This window comes from Chlamydomonas reinhardtii, chromosome 3, assembly GCF_000002595.2.
Source record: "Chlamydomonas reinhardtii strain CC-503 cw92 mt+ chromosome 3, whole genome shotgun sequence".
NCBI classification, from domain to species: Eukaryota; Viridiplantae; Chlorophyta; class Chlorophyceae; order Chlamydomonadales; family Chlamydomonadaceae; genus Chlamydomonas; species Chlamydomonas reinhardtii.
Window position 1 is genome coordinate 8,034,450 of NC_057006.1, and position 19,928 is coordinate 8,054,377.

Here is a 19,928-nt window from a genome sequence, read left to right on the forward strand (position 1 = left end):
AACGTCCGTTTGTTGGCGAATGGCGAACAATGTCAGACTGGGTCTCGCGAGCTGCCGCGAAGCGTGGGAGCATTAGGCCGCGGCGTAAGGGCCCTGGCTTCAGCACAGCAGCGTACATCCCCGGTGGGTCTCAATACCGTTTGAGCCGACTGCTGTGAAGTCAGACGCGCGGGTAACAGGGTTGCTACTGCCGCCTTATTACGGCCTTGCACTTGGACGGGGGGACTCCGCATGGCTGACTGCTCTGCGCTGCCTTTGATACCTCCCAGTCGTTCTATAATTACCTGCTCCAGATTACCGGTATCGTCATACCAGCACACCATAGGTGAGCGCCATGTTGGTGGCTGCCGGTCGGAGTTTACCAAACAAGGTTCCCTCGCTCTCAGATTTCGTTTCTAGTTTGGCTTGTTTGGCCTGCTAATATTAAGCGTGACGGTCTCCGTTGCACAGGTGGTGGTGCCCGTGTGACGGCGTTTGACGCTGCCTTGCACACATGCGGCGGTGGTTCCGGTGGTGGCGTGAGCGCCGGCGCCTCATACGTGCATGTTGCATCAGCGGAGTACTCAGCCATGAAAGCAGGTGAGTCGGGAATGCTGCTCCGCGAGTGGATGTTGCTCTTGCCCAGGGCCGTGCAGTATAGGACCCGATGCAGCAGGGTGTACAGCAGTCGGCCAGCGATCTTGTAATTCGTTGAGGGTTTGCGCGGCGAAGTGTCCATGTTGTGCGGCAGGGGGTACCGGTGCCACACAGCGGGCGTGACAGGATGTGGGTCCTCCTGACTAGGCGTGCCGTCTTGTCGTTGCTCTCCCATCCTCATGCCGTCTTGCAATACGTCCCACATGGCGGTGTGTTGCAGGCCACACGCCCCACGATCGGGCGCCTGCTCGGCCAGGTGAGCGCTTGACAGTGCCGGAAGGAGACGAATCGCATCGAGCGATAGCTGGACATGAAAGGGGAGCTCGTCCGGGGAACGGAACATGGGTTTGGGTGGCAGCTCCAACACCGTGTCGTTGGTTGGCGGTGCAAGTGGCGTAGTGTCGCAACAGCCTTGGGCATGAAAGATGGATGACCGGGGAGTAACGCTTGGGAGCGCTGCGGCCGTTGTGTTCGGGCATGGCGTGTGCAGCTCATCTGACTGGCGATTCCCCTGACACCTTGTCATATCGGCAGATTGCCCCGTCAAGGCATCAAGGCAAGCGCGCGGCGGCGTACAAGCAAGCCAGGCCGCCGGTGGAGCTGACAGGAGCGCTGTCTGTTGAAGCGGTGGTGTGGGTGCGTGCTCAGGCACATGCGGCGCTGCTGGCGGCATCTGCTGCACAGCAGGTGAGTCCCAAGTAAGCCTCTCGCGGGTGTCGGGCGACTGGAGCACGGGCGTATCCCTGTCCACGGTTGGCCAGTGCTGGGGTGACGATTGGACACCAGGCACGGAACTGCCGGGGTTTGCAGTAGGTGCGCACTCGGTGGGCTGCGCCGGGTCCTGATTGCATGCGGCGTCCCATCCGAGTGTTGTGTGCAACGGCATGGGGTACGTGTCCACGCCCTTCATGTCCTCGCCTGCACCATCATGGCTCTCCTCTGCAGGTTGCGCGGGCTGCTGCGCGGGAATCCGCTCCAAGTGATATGTCCGCTGGGGCGTGTCATCCCGTATTACTGCTGGCGGCGGGGATACGGTCTGCTGCATGACGTAAACGTGCGTCGGGAAGGTGGCGCTAGGTGGGTGCGCAAGCGCAGTTGCCGGTGTGGAATATGGTGTGAGCTCAGGGGTGTCCGGCGCATACGGTTGCGTGGAAGGGACGGTCACCTGCTCGCCCCCTCGCTCGGCGTCAGGGTGTGTTTCGTACTCCTCATACGGCACGTAGCACGTTTCTTCCTCGTAGTAACAGCTGTCTCGCGCCATGTCCAACATGTGAGGCCCTTGCCCTGCCACCTCCTCCAACAGGCGCATCAGCCGTGCCATGTGAGCGGCAAGACCCTCAAGAGCGGCTTCATCCGCTTGATCGGCGTCGTATAAGTCGACTTGTTGCACGTCATGATGGTCGTGACCTCGCCCGCGGTTTGCTTGGAGTTGTGTTGATGGCGATGAGTAGCGTCCATGTCGTGATGGACGGCTGCCGTAGTAATGGGGCTCATCGTGCGAGCGGTAGTGGCAGTCCGCGAACCGCCGGTCCCTGTTGCGGCCATGGCGGCGGCCGGGAGACTGGTCACGCCACCGGTGACTGCGGCTACTGGGTGCAGGGTAGCATTGCGAGCCTTCCTCGATGTAGATGGCGTCGTGAATAGCTTCTTCAAGTGTCTTGGGCCTCAGCAAGAACACCTGATCGTAGATGTCCGGTTGTAGCCCACGAAGGAAGGAGAAGGTATGGACGGGGTCAGAGGTATTGAGCGACAGCTGTGACGCCAGGTCGCGAAACCGATCCGCGTACTCTCGCACGGGTTCACGCCGCCGCTGTTGGCAGCGTGCAAGCAGGTTGTATAACTCCTCCTGATTCGCCTCAAATCGCTCTTGAAAAGTGATTTGGAACTGCGCCCAGGTGGTGATGGAGTTCTCCACCCCTGAATACCACGTTGCGGCAGAGTCTCCTAGCCGGCAGACAGCCACATCCAGCGTCTGGTCGTCCGTCCAGCCGTACATGCGCTTAGCGCGTTCTAGCCGGGCCAGCCATTGCCGAGCGCAATCATCCGTCTCATAGTACGGTATGGAATTGACGCTGCTGGGCTGCACGTGCGATGGTGTTGCCATGTTGGCTTAGCTTGATAGCGCTGCGAGACTAAGGGGAGACCAGGCACGACCCGCCAGTCGAGCACCAGCTAACCTGGTCTCGATACCAACTACGCGCCGCACCCCCAAAATTTTCGCGTTGAACTAATCGTGCGACTAGCCAACCGCCTATCTTGGGGAGTAACGGGGCTGCCCTAGGATCGTCTGATGTCGCTGGGGGCACACGAGGGACGTATGAGGACGTGACCTGGTGCTGTGCCGGCTGGTTCCCCTGGGGAGACAGAGGGGGGGGGCAGCGTAGTGTCTAAGTGGATTGCTGGCGAAGGCTGCCGCTGTGCGTCCCGCGGTCTTGGGCAGTTTCCCTCCCGAGGGATGATCGGCACGGGGCAGTAAGTCAACCATATACCGTTACAGTAGCAGCGCAGTGGGAAAGACCATCCACTGGTGCGTAAGTGTTTGGTTAAGGAGCGGCTACCAGGAATGTCCGTCTGGTGCCCTCAGTGATGTTGCGATGAGGTGTTGCCTGGGAATGGCTACCTGGTATGTTACGTCAGGCTAGCACCCGGCCCTATGCCTAAGCAACAAGCGGTCAGCCGCTTAAATACTCAGGGGCGACCCCCATTGGTCGTACACGGATCTAGAATCCATGTGCAACGTTGTCAATTACGTAACAGACCATCCGTGCAACGTTGCCACTTACGTAATCTATCCCCAGTCTGACTGCCTCCGTCTGACTGCCTCCTGGTCTGACAATTACGTACACGCACCTTCCACACTCGCAACCTGGGTTAGTGCGAACCCTGCCGCCTCTCCACCTCTGTCAAGGGGGAAAACATCCACGCCCCCACACGCATATGCGCATGTTCGCTAAGTCGCGACCTATTTTGTCAAGCCCAAAGTTCAATGAGCCATTTGTCTCGCCACAGGCATTCAAGTAACATGTGTGTAGGTGGAGTTGGTACAAGAGGAGTGCCAGGTGATTGCTTACTACGGGTTCAGCCATAGAAAATCATTGTATCTACGTCGCCTTAGTTGGCACCCGATGCCAGGCGCAAGGTGTGGGTCACAGCGTTCGAGATTCCGATGGAATCATGTGATCACGATTGTTACTTGGCGTGATGAGGAAATGTGTGGAGAAGCTGGAATGCGAAGCTGTTAATGCTGCAGATCCCTCTGGGGCATGCAGCATCGAGGTTTGTCCAATACTGTCTTTCAGGCACTTGCGATGCTGGTACGACGGGACTCAGTCCGGCTAGAACTTGCTGCGCCAGGGGCATCTGCAAGGACGATGTGACAGGGCAAGGTAACTAGTGGCTAGTGGCTGAGTCCCGAGAAACAAGGCACTCGCGGCCCAGGCATCGATGCCTGGCTGCGTTCCAGGTGGGTTTATTTTGTGGGTTTCGCATTGTCGCGAATGGCAGCCTAGTCGCGCGCGAGCTGGTACACGTCAGCCCTGCCCGGACCGGCAGTCTGCTTCACGCCAGTGTAACCATTTGGTGCGCCTGCTGTGGAGCCGCGTGGGGCTGTCTCATCTATAAAGGTAACAAGCAACCGCAATTGCTGCTAACTCTAACTTCTTTCTTGCTGCTTGCTAGCCTGGAGCACTCGATGGCGTCTTGCATTTGCATTCACACTAGCTTTCATTTCTCTGAATCGATGATACCGGTACATGGAAACACGTCGGCCCACGCCCGAGACTGCCCGGCCCCGTGGGCAGTACCGCGTTGCCATGATCCAGAACTGCTGTGAAGTGCCTGATCATCAACTGAGCGCCCGAGCCCCAAGGTTGGGGCGAACTAAGCTGTTTGCTGGTGGCGAGCTAAACTGCTGGTGGCACTGCGCTGCTGTCAAGGACTGAGGGGAGGCTCTGCCTTGCTGGGTTGCCGGTCAGGCAGCCACGCCTGCCCGGCCACATCGAGGCATGCGTGTCCTTCGGATTTGTTCAGCACTGCAAGAGCGCTCGCACTTTTACACCGTTCTGGTCATCGCCTGTACCAGGCGTCGACCAGACACGTTGTTGCTTCACGTGGGCGCGCAACAACCCTGGCGAGAGTCACGGATGCGCCAAGGTCAGGGCAAGATGCCCCTGCAGACCCAGTCGGCGCTTGAGGCCTGCTGGGAACATCGGTGCCACGTTGCTTTGACATGATACAACCGTGCAGCCCTGAGATGTGACGAGTGCTCAGCCAGCACAAACCATCTTTAAACGATACACTTCAACGTCATCCTGCTTTCCTGCCTGACGCCATCTAGCTGCCAGCCAGCTCCAACACCACGACAACCAGCTGCAAAGCCCTGCAGCTTAGCCCGGGCTATACCAATCCTTCTAGCCAGCTAACCCGAGCGGTACTGCTGGCCGCCGCGGCCCGCGCCCGGCGCCGCGCCGCCACGGCCGCGGCCACCGCCGCTGGTGGGGCCACCAGGAGCACGCGTCGCTGGCGTTGCCGCAGCACCGGGCCCCGCCCACAGGTTGCTGCCAGGCGCGGCGCTGAAACCGGCGCCAAAACCCGCGCCAAAGTCCATGGGACCAGCGAAGGAGGGACCGGCGGGCGCCGGCGCCGGTGCCGCGAGGTAGTGGGGCTGCGGGGCGGCGTGGTGGGCGTGGTGGGCGCGGTGGTGCCCACCCAGCTCCACGATGGGGTCGCTGGAGGAAGCCACCGGCACGTGGGTGGTGTGCGGCTGCGGGTGCGCCTGCTGGTGCTGCTGGTGCTGCTGCCCCTGGGGCTGCAGGTGCGGCGCCGCATGGTGCGGCTGGTGCGTCGGCGCCGGCGCGTAATGCGCAGGCGGCGCCGCCACTGGCTGCTGGTACGAGGCCGGAGCCGGCGCGGCCGGCGGCGCCGCGGCGGAGGCGCCGGCCTCTCCAGCAGGCGCGGGGCCGCCCTTGGGGCCGCCGCGTGGCTTGCGGTCCCGGGGCCCGCGGTCCCTGCGGGGCGCACCGCCGTTGGCTGCAGCGCCGCCCTCCATCGCTCCTTCCCCAGCCGCCTCACCGCCGTCCGCAGGAGCACTGGTGGGCGCCGGCGGGGCGTCCCGCGGCCTGCCACCACCACCGCCGCCGCGGCCTCCCCGCTCTGGCCGGGGGGCTCGGTCGCGGCGCGCCCTGCCGCCTTCTCCGCCCTGGGAATCCGCACCGGCCGCACCCGCGCCGGCGCCGCCTGTCAGCAGTGACTTGGGCACGAACAGGTACCCGCCGGACTTCACCACGCCCTCCGGCGCGGCGGGTGCCGCGCCTGTCGGCGAAGCGCCCTCCGCCGCCGGCCGGCCGGCAGAGCCGCCGCGAGGTCCGCGGCCGCCAGCGCCGCCCCGGTCGCGGCGGTCGCGCCGCTCACCGCGCGGCCCGCGCCTGTCACCGCCCTCCGCCGCGTCCGGCACCCCTGCCGAGATGACGGGCGGCGCCGCAGCTGCCGCGGCGGCGGCGGCGGCCGCCATGGCGGCCGCCGCATCCCGCTCCTTGTGGTTGCCGGCATTGCGCTCGCGGTCGCGGTCCCTGCGGTCGCGGCCGCCTCTCCCCGGAGCCGGCTTGACGGTGCCGGGCTGCGCAGCCCTGCACAGCGCAAACACATCCCGCGAGGCCATACAGTGACAAAACCAATACAAATGTCTCGCGTGCTCATAACTCGCGTGCTCATCACACGTGCCCATTCGCCAGCTAGCCAGCTACCAGCACACCACGGCCCCTCGCGCCCCCTCAACCCGCCTGCGCACCTGGCCAGGGCAGACAGCATGTTCTGAGCCGCTCCGCCACTGCTGTCCTTCTTCTTCTTGTTGTCCACCGACGTCCAGTTGTCCTCATCGACCTTGTCATCCTCCTCGGCGTCCAGCCTGTGTGTGGGTATTTAGGGCACACGCGGGCGAGCCATGTGAGGGAGGCACAGCGGGAGCAGCGGGATCAGGTAAGTGCGTAGCTGCTGCATCAGGTGTGCATGAGGCGAGGGACGTGCATGAAACCATGAAGACATGGAGTATAGCTACGAAAACAGCTGCTTGTGTAAAGAGATGAGCGGTGGTGTGGAGCCGCCGGCTGCGGAGGCACAGGCATTGCGCCTCCGTGGCGGGTGCTACCGCGCCCCCGAGGGCATCCGAAGACGCCCTTGGTCAGCCAGGCTGGCTCAGTTGCTGTCTGCGAGCTGCTGGCCCGGGGCTCGACATTGGTTTACATGCCCCAGGATGGAAGAGCCGCGTTTCAGGGGATGACTTCGCCTAGCCGAATGCGCTGATGCAGATTCCACTCAAACACTTCCGCTCTGCTGACGAGTGCCGAGTCCAAATATCGCGTGTTACCAGGCCTTCTGCCATGCTGATGCGTGCCTACAGACGGCTGACAATGCGTTTAAGACCGCCGGCCGCGGCAAGCCGCTTGCGCGACCCTCCGTGACAAGTTTTCACTCGCCCCCGCAAGTGCCCGGAAGCCCATGCGAGCGGACCGACTGGCCTGTTTGCTGTCTGCGTGCTGCTGGCCCCGGGCTCGACATGGAGTTACAGGCCCGAGGATGGAAGAGCCGCATTGTGTCCCGTGCTGCAGCTGGCGCAGTGGCGTTTATGATGCACGGCTACCCAATTTTTCGGCACCAGTGCTGCTCAACTCCAGGCCCCATCCCGAACCCTACCCACAACCCGCCAACCACGCCAAAACCCTAATCCCCACTTACGCATCCAGCGCCGTGACGTCCAGCTTCAGAGCCGCCAGCTCCCGGTACGTGTCCGACACCGGCGGCCGGTGCCCCGCCGCCGCCGCCACCGTCTGCTGGCCCGCCGCCAGCGCCACCGCCCGCTGCCGCGCCTCCACCTGCGCCTCCTCGCCCGCCTCCGCCGCCGCCAGTTGCTCCAGGTACGCCGCCGCGCGCGTGCGGTGCGCGCGGTGCCGGGCCCTGCGGCAAGGTTGTGGTTTGGGAATGCGTCACAGAGAGGGAATCAGTGCAAGCCTAGCGGCTACGGTTTTTACGGAAGGGCTGCAATGCTTCACACTCCAGGAGGGACCGCGCCACCACCCTCGCCTGGGGGCGCGCGGCCATCCAGCACGTGCCAGACTTTGTTAGACCGCGACACCTTGTGACCTTCGTAGTTTAACCCCCATTAGTATTATCGCTTGCAACTAACGCCTCTGCCTGTACTCCGCTCGTTTTCGTTGGTTTTGGTTTAGTGCGGGCTGGTAATTACAACCCCACCCACAGCCACAGCCTCCACCCACCGCCAGCTGTCTGATGGCGCCTCCAGCGGCCGCCACGACTGCGCCGCCCGCTCCTCGCGCATGCCCATCGCCGCCAGCGCTGCAGCCGCCGCCGCCGCGGGGCCGTTCGTCTTCTTCAGCAGGCCGGGCACGTGCGTGTCCGCCTCCCGCGGCACAAAGTCTGCCACCACCACCGTCACATCATCGTCGTGCTTCTTGTTGCGCATGGCGTACACGGCTGCCTTGGAGGCGGCCTCACGCGCGTTGCAGGTGCGCAGCTGCCCGATGACGGTCTTGGCGTTCACGGCGTCCCACAGGCCGTCACTGGCGATGATGAGGCGGGCGCCGGTGACGGGCAGGCTGATCTGGCGGACGGCGGGCTCGGGAATGAGCAGGCCCTTGCTTGCCTCGTCGCCTGCGTGGGACAGGTGTGTGTTCGCGCGCGTGGATGTGTGTGTGTGTATATGTGTGTGTGTGTGTGAGAGAGAGAGAGAGTGTGTGTGTGTGTGTGCTCGCGCGCGCACGGGAATGCCGACGAGAAGTAAAAGGGGGCGTGGTGGCCCAATGGGGATTCGTTGTGCGTCACTGCAGGTCTGCAACACCCGGCACAACCCAAACATGGGCATGCCAAACACCGCCTGCTAGCAGTGTCCCAAGTCCCACCCCATCCCCTTCCCCCGCTTCCCCCGCCGCCCACAGACGCACCGATGGTGCGGGTCATGTTGATGCCGCCGGGCCACACGCGCAGCTGCAGCCCCTCGTGCGGTGTGGCGGTGCCCCCGGGGCCGTCCTCCTCGTCCTCGTCGTAGCGGGCGGGCTTGATGCGCCCTGTGCAGCCGCAGACGCAAGAGCAGGCGCAGGTGCGAGCGGCGGACACACGATGAGGTACAGCAGGGGGTTCAGCAGTGATTGCAGCGGGAGCCGCTACCGTACGGTGTGGGGAGACGGGCGTCGCGGGTTGGCTTGCATGTCGTGTGCGTGTGCGCGTGGTGCTTGCGTGTGTCCCTCATGCACACTGGGGTCCTGCGCCATTGGCGCTCTCGCTGCAATCACAGATACCGCATGGCCACACAGCCGCAGCACCAGCAGCACCGCCTCGCTCACCTCCCGCGGCGATGATGCGCTCCTGCTCCTCCGTGTTCTCCGCGACACGGTGGTTGCCGCTGATCTGCATGGGGCATTGGCAATGCGGGTGCGCGCGGCAGTATCGTGCCGTGTCAGCACGGCAACAGCTCAGCGCACTGCAGTGTTCGCGTCCCCCCTGGTACCGACATCGCCGGCTTCTGGCCCCTTTGGCCCCCTTGCGCCACCGAGCCCCTCATGCCCATCGCGTCCCAGACTCCCTGATCCCTCCGAGCTACGGCCCCCTCGCTGTCTCACCACCACAATCTCGGTGCCGGTGTCCAGGTAGGCGAGTGAGTCGCCCACGTTTGCGACCAGCAGCTCCCAGCCCACCTAGGAAGAAGGAAGAGTCGGAGTTGGAGTCAGGCACAGGCAGCGGGACATCGACAAAAAGTATGTAATTGGGTGCGTGTACTGCATGTATCTTCAGTCAGGAAGAAGGCCTCGCCAGCACGTGGCCCGCTGGGGGTCACGGCCGCCCCCCCCCGTTGCCAGTACCGCCCGGCTCACCTGCACTGCCAGGGTGGCGGTGGTGCCCGACTGCTTGTACTTGGCATTGACGTCCTCATCGCACTGGACAAAGCCCGCGTGCAGCGCCTGTGTTTTGTGGGTTGGTGCGTGGGGGCTCAGCAAAGACGTGATGTGGCACAACGGCATTAACACACCCAACCCCGCATTCGCCATGCCGTGTCGCTCCAATTCTCTTGGGGTGTGTTATCACGCCCGGCCAACATTCCCATAGACATACAGAACCGCACCACCTCCCGCCCCCAGCTTGAAGCCGCCACCACTCCAAATAACAACCGTCGCCTACACGCCCGGCCCCGCCCTGACCCCATTTCTCCACCCAGACCTGCCCCGCTCCGCCGTATCACTCTCCGCCCAACCCACCTTGGGCAGCCGGGTTATGAGCGCGTCCTGCGCCGCCGCCACACGCGCCCGCTCCAGTGCCGCCTCGTAGTCGCCGCTGCCGTTGGGCCCCTGGGCCGCCATGCCTGCGTCCAGGTAGCCGTCCGCCGCCAGCTGCTCGGGAGAGGCGGGCGGCTCGGGGCCCAGCGCCCGCTCCGCGAACTGACCCACCTGCTCCCAACACACAGGCATTTTGCAGTGACGTAGGTGGTAGCGGTGGTGACTTTGTAGGAATGCGTTGTGATGATGGGTGTTTGTAAGGTTTGGGTGTCATTCTGACCGTGAACCGCTCCGTGTACACCACCAATGGTGTAGCCCGTTCCAAGCCGCCCCCGCCCTGCAGCCCCTACCCCAACTCCCTGCATTCCCTCACCCACCAGCGGCAGCAGGTGCTTAGCCGCGTGCTGCGCCGCCATGCGGCCGCCGTGGCCGTCAAAGATGCCGAACGCCGACACCGCAGTAATGCCTGCACAGTGAAAGAAGGGTAATACATGCACAAATTACCTCACATGACGTCCACGAACCGGGGCCGGGAGCCTAATCATACCCTGTGACCATGCCCCCGCCCTGCCTGCCGGCGTGTGCTGCCTGTCGCCTTTTCATCACGCCACGCCCACTCCACGCCCGACTGCCCAGTGCGTTTGCTCACCTCCGTCAACGCCCTCAATGCTCCATGAGTTGGACGGTGCCTGCAGTGTGTACAAGGAAATCAATAGGATGCGGTCACGAGTCTGGGCAAAGGCAGTGCTCTTACGCAAGTATCACGCCTGGCCGCCAGTCAACGCCACGTGCAGCAGCCCACTCCGTCACCACCGCCACCGCCTTCCGCCTTCCGCACCGCCGCAGCGCTCACCTCCAGCCAGCGGTCCTCGCCCTTGACCTGCACCTTGCCGAGCGCGTTGTGCACCGCCGGCCCCAGCAGCGGGTCGTGGTCCACCGCGCCGCCCACCTCGAAGTCGCCGAAGGCGGCGCCGCCCGCCGGGAGGAAGTCGCTTTCCATGCTCACCGACAGCGGCCGCGAGCCCGACTTGGACAGGGGCGCGCTGCCGCACGGCGGCTGCGAGGACGAGGAGGAGTCGGCGGCGTTGCCAGGCGCAGGCGGAGAGGGCGAGCGAGAGTCGCGGCTGATGGCGCCGCTGGCGGCGCTGTCAGGCAGCGTGCGCGGCGGCGGGGAAGCGGGCCGCTCCGGCAGCCCCGCCTCCCCGGCTTCCACTTCCGCCTCGTTGCCGCCGCTGCCCGCTGCCCCGCCCTTCTTCTTCTTTTTCTTCTTCTTCTTTGCCCCGCCCGTCGCGCCTTCGCCGCCGCCGGCCTTGTCCGTGCCCTCGTCCCCGCTGCTGCCGCCGGCGGCGCCTGGCGCTGTGCCGTTGACAGCCGCGGCGGCCTCCTCTGCCGCTACCTCTGCCGCCGCCTCCGCCAGCACGCCGCTGCCCTCCTCGCCGTCGCCCTCGCCCTCGCCGCCAGCCCCGGCCTTCTTGCCCTTCTTCTTCTTTTTCTTCTTCTTCTTTGCCCCGCCCGCTGCGCCCTCGCCGCCGGCGCCCGCGTCATCGTCCGACACGTCATCGTTGTCCAGCAGGCCAAAAATGTTGCCCGTGCTGGCGGCGGCGGAGCCCACACCGGAGGGCGGCGGCGGCGCCACGCCGGACTGGTGCTTGGCGGGCGAGTGGCCGGCGGCGGTCGCGGCCGCCGCGGGAGGTGGCGGCGCCGCAGCCAGGAGCCTGGTGTGGAGGAGCAGAGCATGAATCTAGCTAAGTAGGAGTGCTTTGTCATGGAGGAGTGCACAAGGTACTCTGAACCTGGTGCAGGGCCACCAGCAGGCCGCACGTGTACACACCTGATGGTGTATCTCCGATGCTTCTTGCTGAACTTCACAGGCTCCTGCGAAATCTCAAAGCCTGCGGACACATGGACGGAGTGGCACTGCCTTGTGAGCCGGGCCGTCTCTGTGCCATTCACAGCTGACAGAGTCCATTGACAATGCACATTCCGCTTCAAAACACTGAATCACCGGAGCCTGTCACGCCAGGACGTATGCAGGCGACTCGGCACCCGAAGTCGCAACGCGGCACTGGCCGTCGGAGCTGATGGTACGCCCGCCGCAGCTCGCCCGTCCAGAACCCGCCACCCGACGCCGCTCGCGCGCACCTGCCAGCTCGATGACGCCCAGCACCCGGTCCGAAGCTATGTGCTCGATGGACACCGCAGCAGTGCCCTGCACCACCTCCAGGTCACTGCGGTCGCGGGCGAGACAGCGTGGCATGCGACGCACCAGCAGCCCTTTTAGGACCGAGCGACGCTCTCCCGAGCCGTGACTAGCATAAGAGCACTCCAGTGCTTGATCTAGGATCGTGCAATCTACTAGAAACGCAAGCAAGCTCGGCAAACGCAAACCCGGGAGAGGAGGTCGCCAGCGATCTGCACCGCTGCGCCGGCAGTCTTGCTTGAGAAGTCCCCTGCCCCACATTCCCATTATATACACTGTACGACTCATCGGTTCTGGGTGCACGCAGAAGCAACCTTGTTCTCCGCGCACACGAGACGATCCGGCCCGTTTCGAGCGACGCTCACCTGGACGAAAGCTCCGCTGGTATGTAGGCATACAGCAGCGGCATGCCAGTACCCTCCTCCTCCACCACTTCATACTGTATATCGCCTGCTTTCGACAGCATGTTTGCTGCTGCTCGGGCCCTCTGGCAGCAGAAATGCAAGAGAGCCCGTGAATGTATGCAGAATCAATGTATGGAAGCTAAACAGCTACAAATGCAGTGCACTTGCACAAAGCGGGATGCTGACACGTCAATGCGCCAATGCACGCGCGTGCAAACCCGAGTGGTGCGTACAAATGCATAGTTCTTTATTTGTCACTTACGAAATAATATCAATGCAGCGTGTCGGCCGACCCTTCGGCGAAGTCCCTTCAAACCCTAGGGGCGACTTGCCTCAAACAAGCTGCTCGGCACTGCCCCGCGACTTATGGAGTGATGTCTTGAGGTGTGTGTATGCTGATTGTTTGATGCTGGAGAATACCCAGTTGCATTTGCCGAACCTTGATGGTTTGTTATGCGACGCCGGCCACTAACCCGGCCTTCTGTCGTGGACAGGTTCTTGGGTCCCAGGGAGAGCGTCAAAGTAGCATGCTTGGTAAGATTGAGAGCCCATTTGCCACAAAGTCGGCCTTTCGAATGTGTGTGCGCATGTGTGCACGCTCAAAGCCGTCGCACTGACGATCAAAACAAACGACCAATGGCGCAATCCAAAGTTGTCTTCGCATGCGGTGACAACGGTTGAGGGCGGTTACCGCGCCGTTGCTAGGTACCCTGGCTCACCACACTGCACCACATCACTAGTCCGCCCACTTTTGCCTTGCCCTTCCTCGGTAGGACAAGTTCTGTCGCAGTCTGGTGTACGGGAGCGAGATCCTCTGGCAAAAGCACTGCCTTTCAAGGTGGGGTTTAGGAGCCGGGGCTTGATTCGGCTGTTGCTCGTGTCGCCAGCACGCAGATCGACAGGTACGTGATGTGTGCCCATCCCCGCGCAGATGGCCTGATTGCCAAGGCGGCTTGCAGCATGTGGCCGACGCCATGAGCTGTGGCTCTGGCGTGGCCGGCAACAGCAATAGCAGGAACAGCCACAACAGCAGCAGCAGCAACAACGATCCGGAAAGCGATGCTGGGGTGGCTGGAGTTGACAGCTGCTACCCGCTCGCGACGTCGTGGCGCCAGCTATACGGGGACCTGGCGGCTACCGCGACCTTTCGAATCGCGTTCGAGGATGCAGCTGCTGCGACTGAGGTGTGGCAGGGGGGCGGGGGCATCGAGGGTTCATCCCGCTGATCAGCTACTCCGGCAGAAGTTTTTAGACAGGGACAGCCTGGCAGGTGTGATGTGGGACTACTATGGAATCGGTGCTCACGTATTCGACTAAACGCATTCCTACTTGCACGCCTATGGTGCCTGCCAGAAGAGATAGTCCTGACGTTTGTCGTCGCCGCCTGCGCAGGAGGCCCGCACTCGGGGTGAGATGCAGCATGCGCCCACGGTGGAACGTTTCGTGCAGGTGCGCTACACGTGGTGCGACTAGAGGCCAAGCAGGGTGCCCAGACGTTGCGTGTCCTGCCTGCTCTGACCAGGCAGCCGCTAGCCCAACCCCACCTTGCCGCGCCCTCCTCCCGTGCCCTCCTGCATGCAGGCGGTGCACGCACTGGGCCTGGCGGCGTGTGCCCACGTCTCGGTGCGCCGCTGCCGGGCGTACGGGCGGCACGTACACGATGAGCTGGGCTGGTGGCTGGCGGAGCGGCCGCAGGCACGTGCTGTTCTGGCTTGGGAAGGAGCGTCTGTGAAGGGCAACAAACTGTGCATGGGTCTTTGTGGGAGCCGTGTCATGGCTTTTGCGGTGTGGCCTGGAGCTCATCCCCGCCATCAACCTGGCCACTCAGCCAGGGGGCAGCTGTGCGCGCCCGAACTCGCACGTCTGCACTCGTGTGATGCACTCGTGACATCCGCTTCCGGCTCCCGGCTTGACGTGTGCAGGCGCTTGTGCGCTTTGTACGCTCGCTGCACGTGGGGCTTCTGGATGCACAGCTGTGCGGCAGCTCTACGCTCGCGCGCATGTGGAGCAGCACGTGAGTCACGCCTTGTGCTGCGCGGGCCCGCACGCGAAATATCGCACTTAAAACCTTCAGGGCATCGCCGGTAGCACCGCTTAAGGGCGGTCCCAGTTGAGGCTTGGTGTCATTACCGTGCTCGGATGGTGACATTTTCGGGGCGGTCCCCACGGCCTCGCATGCAACAGGTACTGCTGGCAGCGCAGTGCGGTACAGTTCCTGTTGGAGGCGCCGTTCTGGGACCGGTACGGCCAACTGCACCAACACCAGCAGCACCAGCAGCAGCCACCGCTGGCGGGGGTGGTGGCGGCGGGGGACGCCGGCCAGTGGGCGGCATTGCAGCGCCTACTCAGGTGGGTTCTCCCAAGGTCCAAGCCGGCCATAAGCTGCCGGCACACAGCCGATGTAGCATGATGGTACTCCCAAACAAAATGGGTGTCGCAGTGATTGCGGCCTGTTCTTGTGTGATTGTTTGAAAATGAACCCTGGCGTTCAAAACTTATCTTCTCCATTCCATGGACAGAGAGTGCGAGGCTCTCGATGCGACCATTCGACGGCTGCACAAGGACGTGCCGGCAGCCATGAGCCTGGGCCTGGCGGCGGTGGGCTGTAGCACCGCCGACTCGGAGGCCCTAGCAGCAGCAGCGGAGCCGTCTGTTAGCGGCGGTAAGCTGCCCAGCTTTGTGGCGGGCGGAGGGGGCCAGGGTCTCTGCCAGCGGGGGCTCTGCTTCGATGACGTGGAGGAGGAGTGGCGGGCGGGCGGCCACGCAGAGAGCTCGTCGGGTCGCGGCGGGCTGCTAGCGTGCCGGCGGCTGGTGGAGCCCCGCTCACACTGGTGGGCGTGGATGCCGTGAGGGGAAGGAAGGTGCGCACAAGGGCGCGCGAAGGTAAGGCGGCACGCGTGTCGCCACAGTCGTGGCTGCTGTGGTTTTGGCGCCGCCTCCGGCGGCTTCCGTGCCCACTGACACACCTGACGGCACGGGCTATGCCGCCGGCAGCCGGAAATGTCAGCAGGCCAATAATCTTTGGGAGGTTTAGGCAGTTGAGGTTGTGGTGCAGCTGTCAGTGACATGGCAGGAGAATCAGTAGTAGAAGCAACGGGGCATACGGAAGGCACTTATATTGAGTGCGTGGTAGGGGCGTCGTAGTTGTTGCATTTCAGACTTGTATGGCAGGTGGCGCTAAACAGAACTGTGCAGGATGGTGAGTCGCCAGGTCCTGCAAGGGCTGGAGCAAAGACGCAGGAGGTGGCGAGCGTGTGGGTGGATCCGAGGCAGCCGGGGCAAAGGCGTGGCCTGACACTGTGGTAATGCGCGATGGTGCGCAGGAGAAGCAGACGCTTACCTATAGTTGTATATGAGCAACAAGCAGCATTATTCTCCGTGTTGCAGAACACGGGCGTGAGCAATTACTTCACCACAGAAACAGTGTAAGAGTTTCAAAACTTCTTATAACCACTGCTGCAATCAAACAGAGAACCATAAGCTCGTGCTCGGACCGCTGCATTCAGCGCTGCATTCCAAATCAACCTCGCGCGGTGTGCGCTTGGATGTAACATTTGGCGGCCAAAATGAATGTTAGGCTTCATGTAAACGTCAATAATGCTGGCCTGCGGCGTCTTCGCGGTGTCGGCGGCACTGCACTGCCCTCCGCCACAGGCGCTGGCACGCCCCGCCGTGCGGACCCCTGGACCGGCCCTCGCCTCCACGCAGCGGCCACGCCAGCCTCAGCCTCCGCGCCCCCCTCCGCTCGTGACGGCTTGCAGCAGCAGCAGCTCACCCAGGCTCTCTTGGTGGAGCGCATCAGCGAGGAGCTGGACATTGACTCTCTCGTGTCGCTGACGTTCCATGGCGAGGACGAAATCCGTGGGCTGGCCTCGGCGGAGCCGGTCCGCAGCGCTGCATTGGTGACTGTGCCCATAGCTAGCACGCTCGCAGTGTGCATGGATGAGGACGGTGGCAACTTGGCAGTGGTTGCGCCGCCGGGGATGCCGCCCAACGTGAAGAAGGCCTTTGAGGGTAGGCCGTGGGGGGAGGCCGTGCCTGGGTGGGCCGGAGTCACAATGTGGCCGACATGCCAGTGAACACGTCTTGCACCTCTCGCAGTAGCAGCAACAGCCTGCACTAGTTGCCCTGAATGCAACCCCCTCTGGCGTGGCACCATCCGCAGCGGTGGCGGTGCTGGTACGCGAGACGCCGGACCATCAGCTATTGCTGCTGGCGGCGCTGCTGCTGTGGGCGCGCAAGTTCGGCGGCCCGGCCTGGGAGGGCTACTGCGCCGCACTACTGCCGCCACCCGGCGAGCTGTCCACGCTGCTCAGCTACAGCCCTGGCGAGATGCCCGCGCTGCAGCTGCCGCACCTCATGGTGGGGCGTTGGGGCGTTGAGGCTGGGGGCGGGGAATGTGGATAACGATGGGATGTGGATATGAATATGGATATGTGTATGTATGAATGCCCATATAGCAGGGACCGCAGCTCAGTAATTGTATGCGTAGTACATTCGTTCATGGTTGGGCGAGCCGGGCTTCGTGCCATCAAGTCCTCATGCCATCCCGCCCGCCTTCCCACCTGTTCAGAGCGAGGCGGCCATCCAGCACGACTGGGCCCGCTGGTGCCACAGCCAGTGGCTGAGCAGCAGCAGCGGCGCCCTGCGGCGGCTGGGTCTGGCTGACGACCTGGCCGACAGCGTGTGGGCGCTGGGCGTGGTGAGTAAGGGCAGGGGAGGCGGGCGGTTCAGGAGCAGGAGGCGGGGATGGAAGAGGGAGGTGGGAGGACGGCTGACAGGCCTTCGGGAAGCCGCATGATCAGTTTGGACGGGCTGCCATGCATATGCACAGGTGCGCAGTCGAGCTGTGGAGTTCCCGCTCGGCCTGGTCGGCGCCACCGGCACCGCCAGTGCGGCAGCCGCCGCGGCTGCAGCCGCTGCCGCAGCCGGCGGCAGCACCGGGCCGGCGGCCGCCACTGCCGGCTACGTGCCTGCCGGTCCCGTGATGGCGGTGCTGGCCCCGGTGGTGGACCTGGCGAACCACAGCCCCGACCCCAACTGCGTCATCCAGCTCACACCCGACCGCTCCAGGTGCGGCCTGCCTGTGGAAGGTGCTGTAAGGTGCTAGGAGAGCGTAGAGTGCAGAAGCAAACAGATATGAGAATGGGCACCGCCGCGGCGGTGTGGCCGGTCGGTGATGCCAATCTACGGTGGTTGAGGTGTGTTGTAACGATTGTAACGGTATGCGCAACAGGGTTGTGCTGTTGCCGCGCCGGCCGGTGGCCGCTGGCGAGCCGGTGACGGTTGACTACGGGTTCAACCGCTCATCGATGGATCTGATGGTTGACTACGGTTTTGTGACGCCCGCCAACCCGCTCGACGGTGAGTACCCGTTTACGCGACGCTCGAACACCTTACAGTCGTTTCCCGTGCGCGCCCATGCCTTAACATTGACGTGCACATCACAGCCAGATCCCTTACGAGTCCCTAGCAACAAAGCATCTCTATCCGAACCTCAGGCGCCACGCCGCTGCCGGGTGCCGATAAGCTGCCGCCGCTCGATGCAAACAAGCTCGCCGCCGCAGCCAAGGCACTGGCGCGGCAGCGGCGGGCAGCGCGGCAGCAGCTGCGCCGGCAGGCGGCAGCGGCCGCCCGGGGCGGAGCAGGCGGAGACACGGCAGCGCCTTCGCAGGTGGAGGCGGAGTCTGTGGAGGGCGAGGACGGGGTGGTGATGCAGCTGGCCGAGTCGCCAGAGGCGGCAGATGATGCGGAGGACGCGGCGTTTAGCGGCCGGCTCAAGTGAGTGCTGGTGGACGTCGCTGTCAGGCAGCAAGGGATTTTGCTGTGAGATTTAGTCGCGTCAGCTGTGCTGGGACCGCAAGTACGGTACTAGCACTAGCACGCCCAGGACATGGTTGCCTTGGTTGCCTTGGTTGCCTTGGCTCGATTCTTACACAACGCTTGCCCCTCATATGCCTGCAGGGCGGCGGTGGCGCTGCTGGCGCCGCGCATTCCCACCGGCGCGCCGCCCGGCGCCGCCGGCTCCTACTCCACGCCCGCCACCCAGCGCATCATCGGCGGGCTGTGGCACAAGCTGCTGCGCCACACCGCCGACACGCTGCCCACCAGTCTGGAGGCGGACGCGGGTCTGCTGGAGGACATCGGGGCGGGGGTGCGCAGCGGCCTGGACTGCGGCATGGCGCTGGAGCTGGACCCGCAGGTGGGTACGTCTGTAGGGCGGCTTGCGTGTGTGTGTGTGTGTGTGTGTGTGTGTGTGTGTGTGTGTGTGTGTGCGTGTGTGTGTGTGTGTGTTCGTGTGTTGGAGGGTTGGGGTGGTCCTTTGTTCCAATCCCAAGTAGACCACCGTATTTGCGGCTGGGCTGGGCTGGGCTGGGCTGGGCTGGGCTGGGCTGGGCTGGGCTGGGCTGCGCTGGGCTGGGCTGGGCTGGGCTGGGCTGCTCTGATCTCAGAAGGTTTGGAACAGGTGTGGGGAGGTCACGGGCCATGCGAGGACTGGAGAAGCTATGAGTGTCAATCTGTTGCCTGAAGCAGGGAGGGAGGCGCGGGTCTAGAAACCAAATGGAGAGCATTCTGACGCGTTTAGTCTGGGGGCTGATGGCTAGCAGCGACGCCCAGCGGCTCGTTGCACTGTCTCCCGCCCGTGCAGTCCGTCAACCCACCTCGCCCCAAGACGGTGTCACCGGATGTAGCCAAGAACGCGCTGAGGCGCATGACGAAGGCCCAGGCGCCGCCGCCGCTGGACGCGGAGGGGAACTTGATGCCACCATCAGGCTCGGGTTCGTTGGCTACAGGTGGCAGCGAGAGCGATGGCAGCAGCAGCGGTTCCGAGGAGCGGGATTCGGCAACGCTGAGCTCGGCGGCCACTCAGAGGGCGGCAGGCGCCGCTACTGCTGGTTCAAATGGTTCTGAGGGGAAGCGGAGAGAAGCTGGTACCGGCAATGGGATGCAGGATGCGGAGGGACAGAGTGCGGGGGCGGCGGGTCGGCGCGGGCCGGCCCGGTCGGGGCGGCGAGTGGGGCGGCTGTATGCTGCGACAAAGGCTCGGCACGAGTACAAGCTGTTGCTGCGGACGGCGGAGGAGCTGTTGTTACTGTATTCCAAGTGATTATGTGCTGCGGGGAGATGCACTCCGTGCAGGAGCGAGTGGGGCAAGTCGTCGACCTGAGGGAGGTTCACAAGGCCTCATGGTGAGGGACCACCCAGCGTGTTTGTGTCAGCTATGATCGTACGTGGGCTCTTTCTTGACTGGCAACTGCAATACGCACATCACCAATTGCAATAAACCGCCGGGTTCTGATATTTGTTAAGTGAACTTCAAGTTCACATGACGACACGCGCCTGACGCAGAAATATAAAGCAGACCACAATTTGTGTTTAACAATATAAGTGCAGTAACTCTACCCAGAA

The 19,928-nt window shown here is 63.6% G+C and overlaps 4 protein-coding genes across 4 annotated transcripts; 3 read left to right on the plus strand and 1 right to left on the minus strand.

The window, feature by feature from the left end:
- The first annotated feature begins 46 nt into the window (after positions 1–46).
- Positions 47–4,220, plus strand: CHLRE_03g201417v5 (uncharacterized protein). The gene is made up of 6 exons (XM_043061368.1): positions 47–325; positions 451–579; positions 857–892; positions 1,171–1,323; positions 1,582–1,713; positions 1,940–4,220. The coding sequence occupies exons 4-6, from the start codon at positions 1,289–1,291 to the stop codon at positions 1,959–1,961; spliced, it is 189 nt and encodes a 62-aa protein (XP_042926559.1). The 5' UTR covers positions 47–325; positions 451–579; positions 857–892; positions 1,171–1,288; the 3' UTR covers positions 1,962–4,220.
- CHLRE_03g201400v5 (uncharacterized protein) lies at positions 3,001–12,666 on the minus strand. The gene is made up of 16 exons (XM_043061367.1): positions 12,480–12,666; positions 12,057–12,142; positions 11,746–11,806; positions 10,768–11,629; positions 10,564–10,603; positions 10,292–10,380; positions 9,897–10,085; positions 9,516–9,602; positions 9,264–9,338; positions 8,988–9,051; positions 8,589–8,711; positions 7,905–8,298; positions 7,366–7,584; positions 6,422–6,538; positions 4,621–6,260; positions 3,001–3,996 (listed from the first exon to the last, which is right to left on the minus strand). The coding sequence occupies exons 1-15, from the start codon at positions 12,578–12,580 to the stop codon at positions 5,054–5,056; spliced, it is 3,714 nt and encodes a 1,237-aa protein (XP_042926560.1). The 5' UTR covers positions 12,581–12,666; the 3' UTR covers positions 3,001–3,996; positions 4,621–5,053.
- Positions 12,667–12,786: 120 nt separating this feature from the next.
- Positions 12,787–15,948, plus strand: CHLRE_03g201350v5 (uncharacterized protein). The gene is made up of 9 exons (XM_043061366.1): positions 12,787–12,902; positions 13,013–13,052; positions 13,292–13,356; positions 13,450–13,702; positions 13,911–13,967; positions 14,100–14,213; positions 14,441–14,532; positions 14,703–14,867; positions 15,038–15,948. Exons 4-9 carry the CDS (start codon positions 13,493–13,495, stop codon positions 15,366–15,368), a joined length of 969 nt encoding a protein of 322 aa, XP_042926561.1. The 5' UTR covers positions 12,787–12,902; positions 13,013–13,052; positions 13,292–13,356; positions 13,450–13,492; the 3' UTR covers positions 15,369–15,948.
- Positions 15,949–15,996: 48 nt separating this feature from the next.
- On the plus strand, positions 15,997–19,898 carry CHLRE_03g201332v5 (uncharacterized protein). Its single transcript, XM_043061365.1, has 8 exons — positions 15,997–16,532; positions 16,684–16,880; positions 17,092–17,220; positions 17,353–17,591; positions 17,755–17,882; positions 18,020–18,299; positions 18,483–18,720; positions 19,168–19,898. The coding sequence occupies exons 1-8, from the start codon at positions 16,085–16,087 to the stop codon at positions 19,624–19,626; spliced, it is 2,118 nt and encodes a 705-aa protein (XP_042926562.1). The 5' UTR covers positions 15,997–16,084; the 3' UTR covers positions 19,627–19,898.
- Positions 19,899–19,928: the final 30 nt, after the last annotated feature.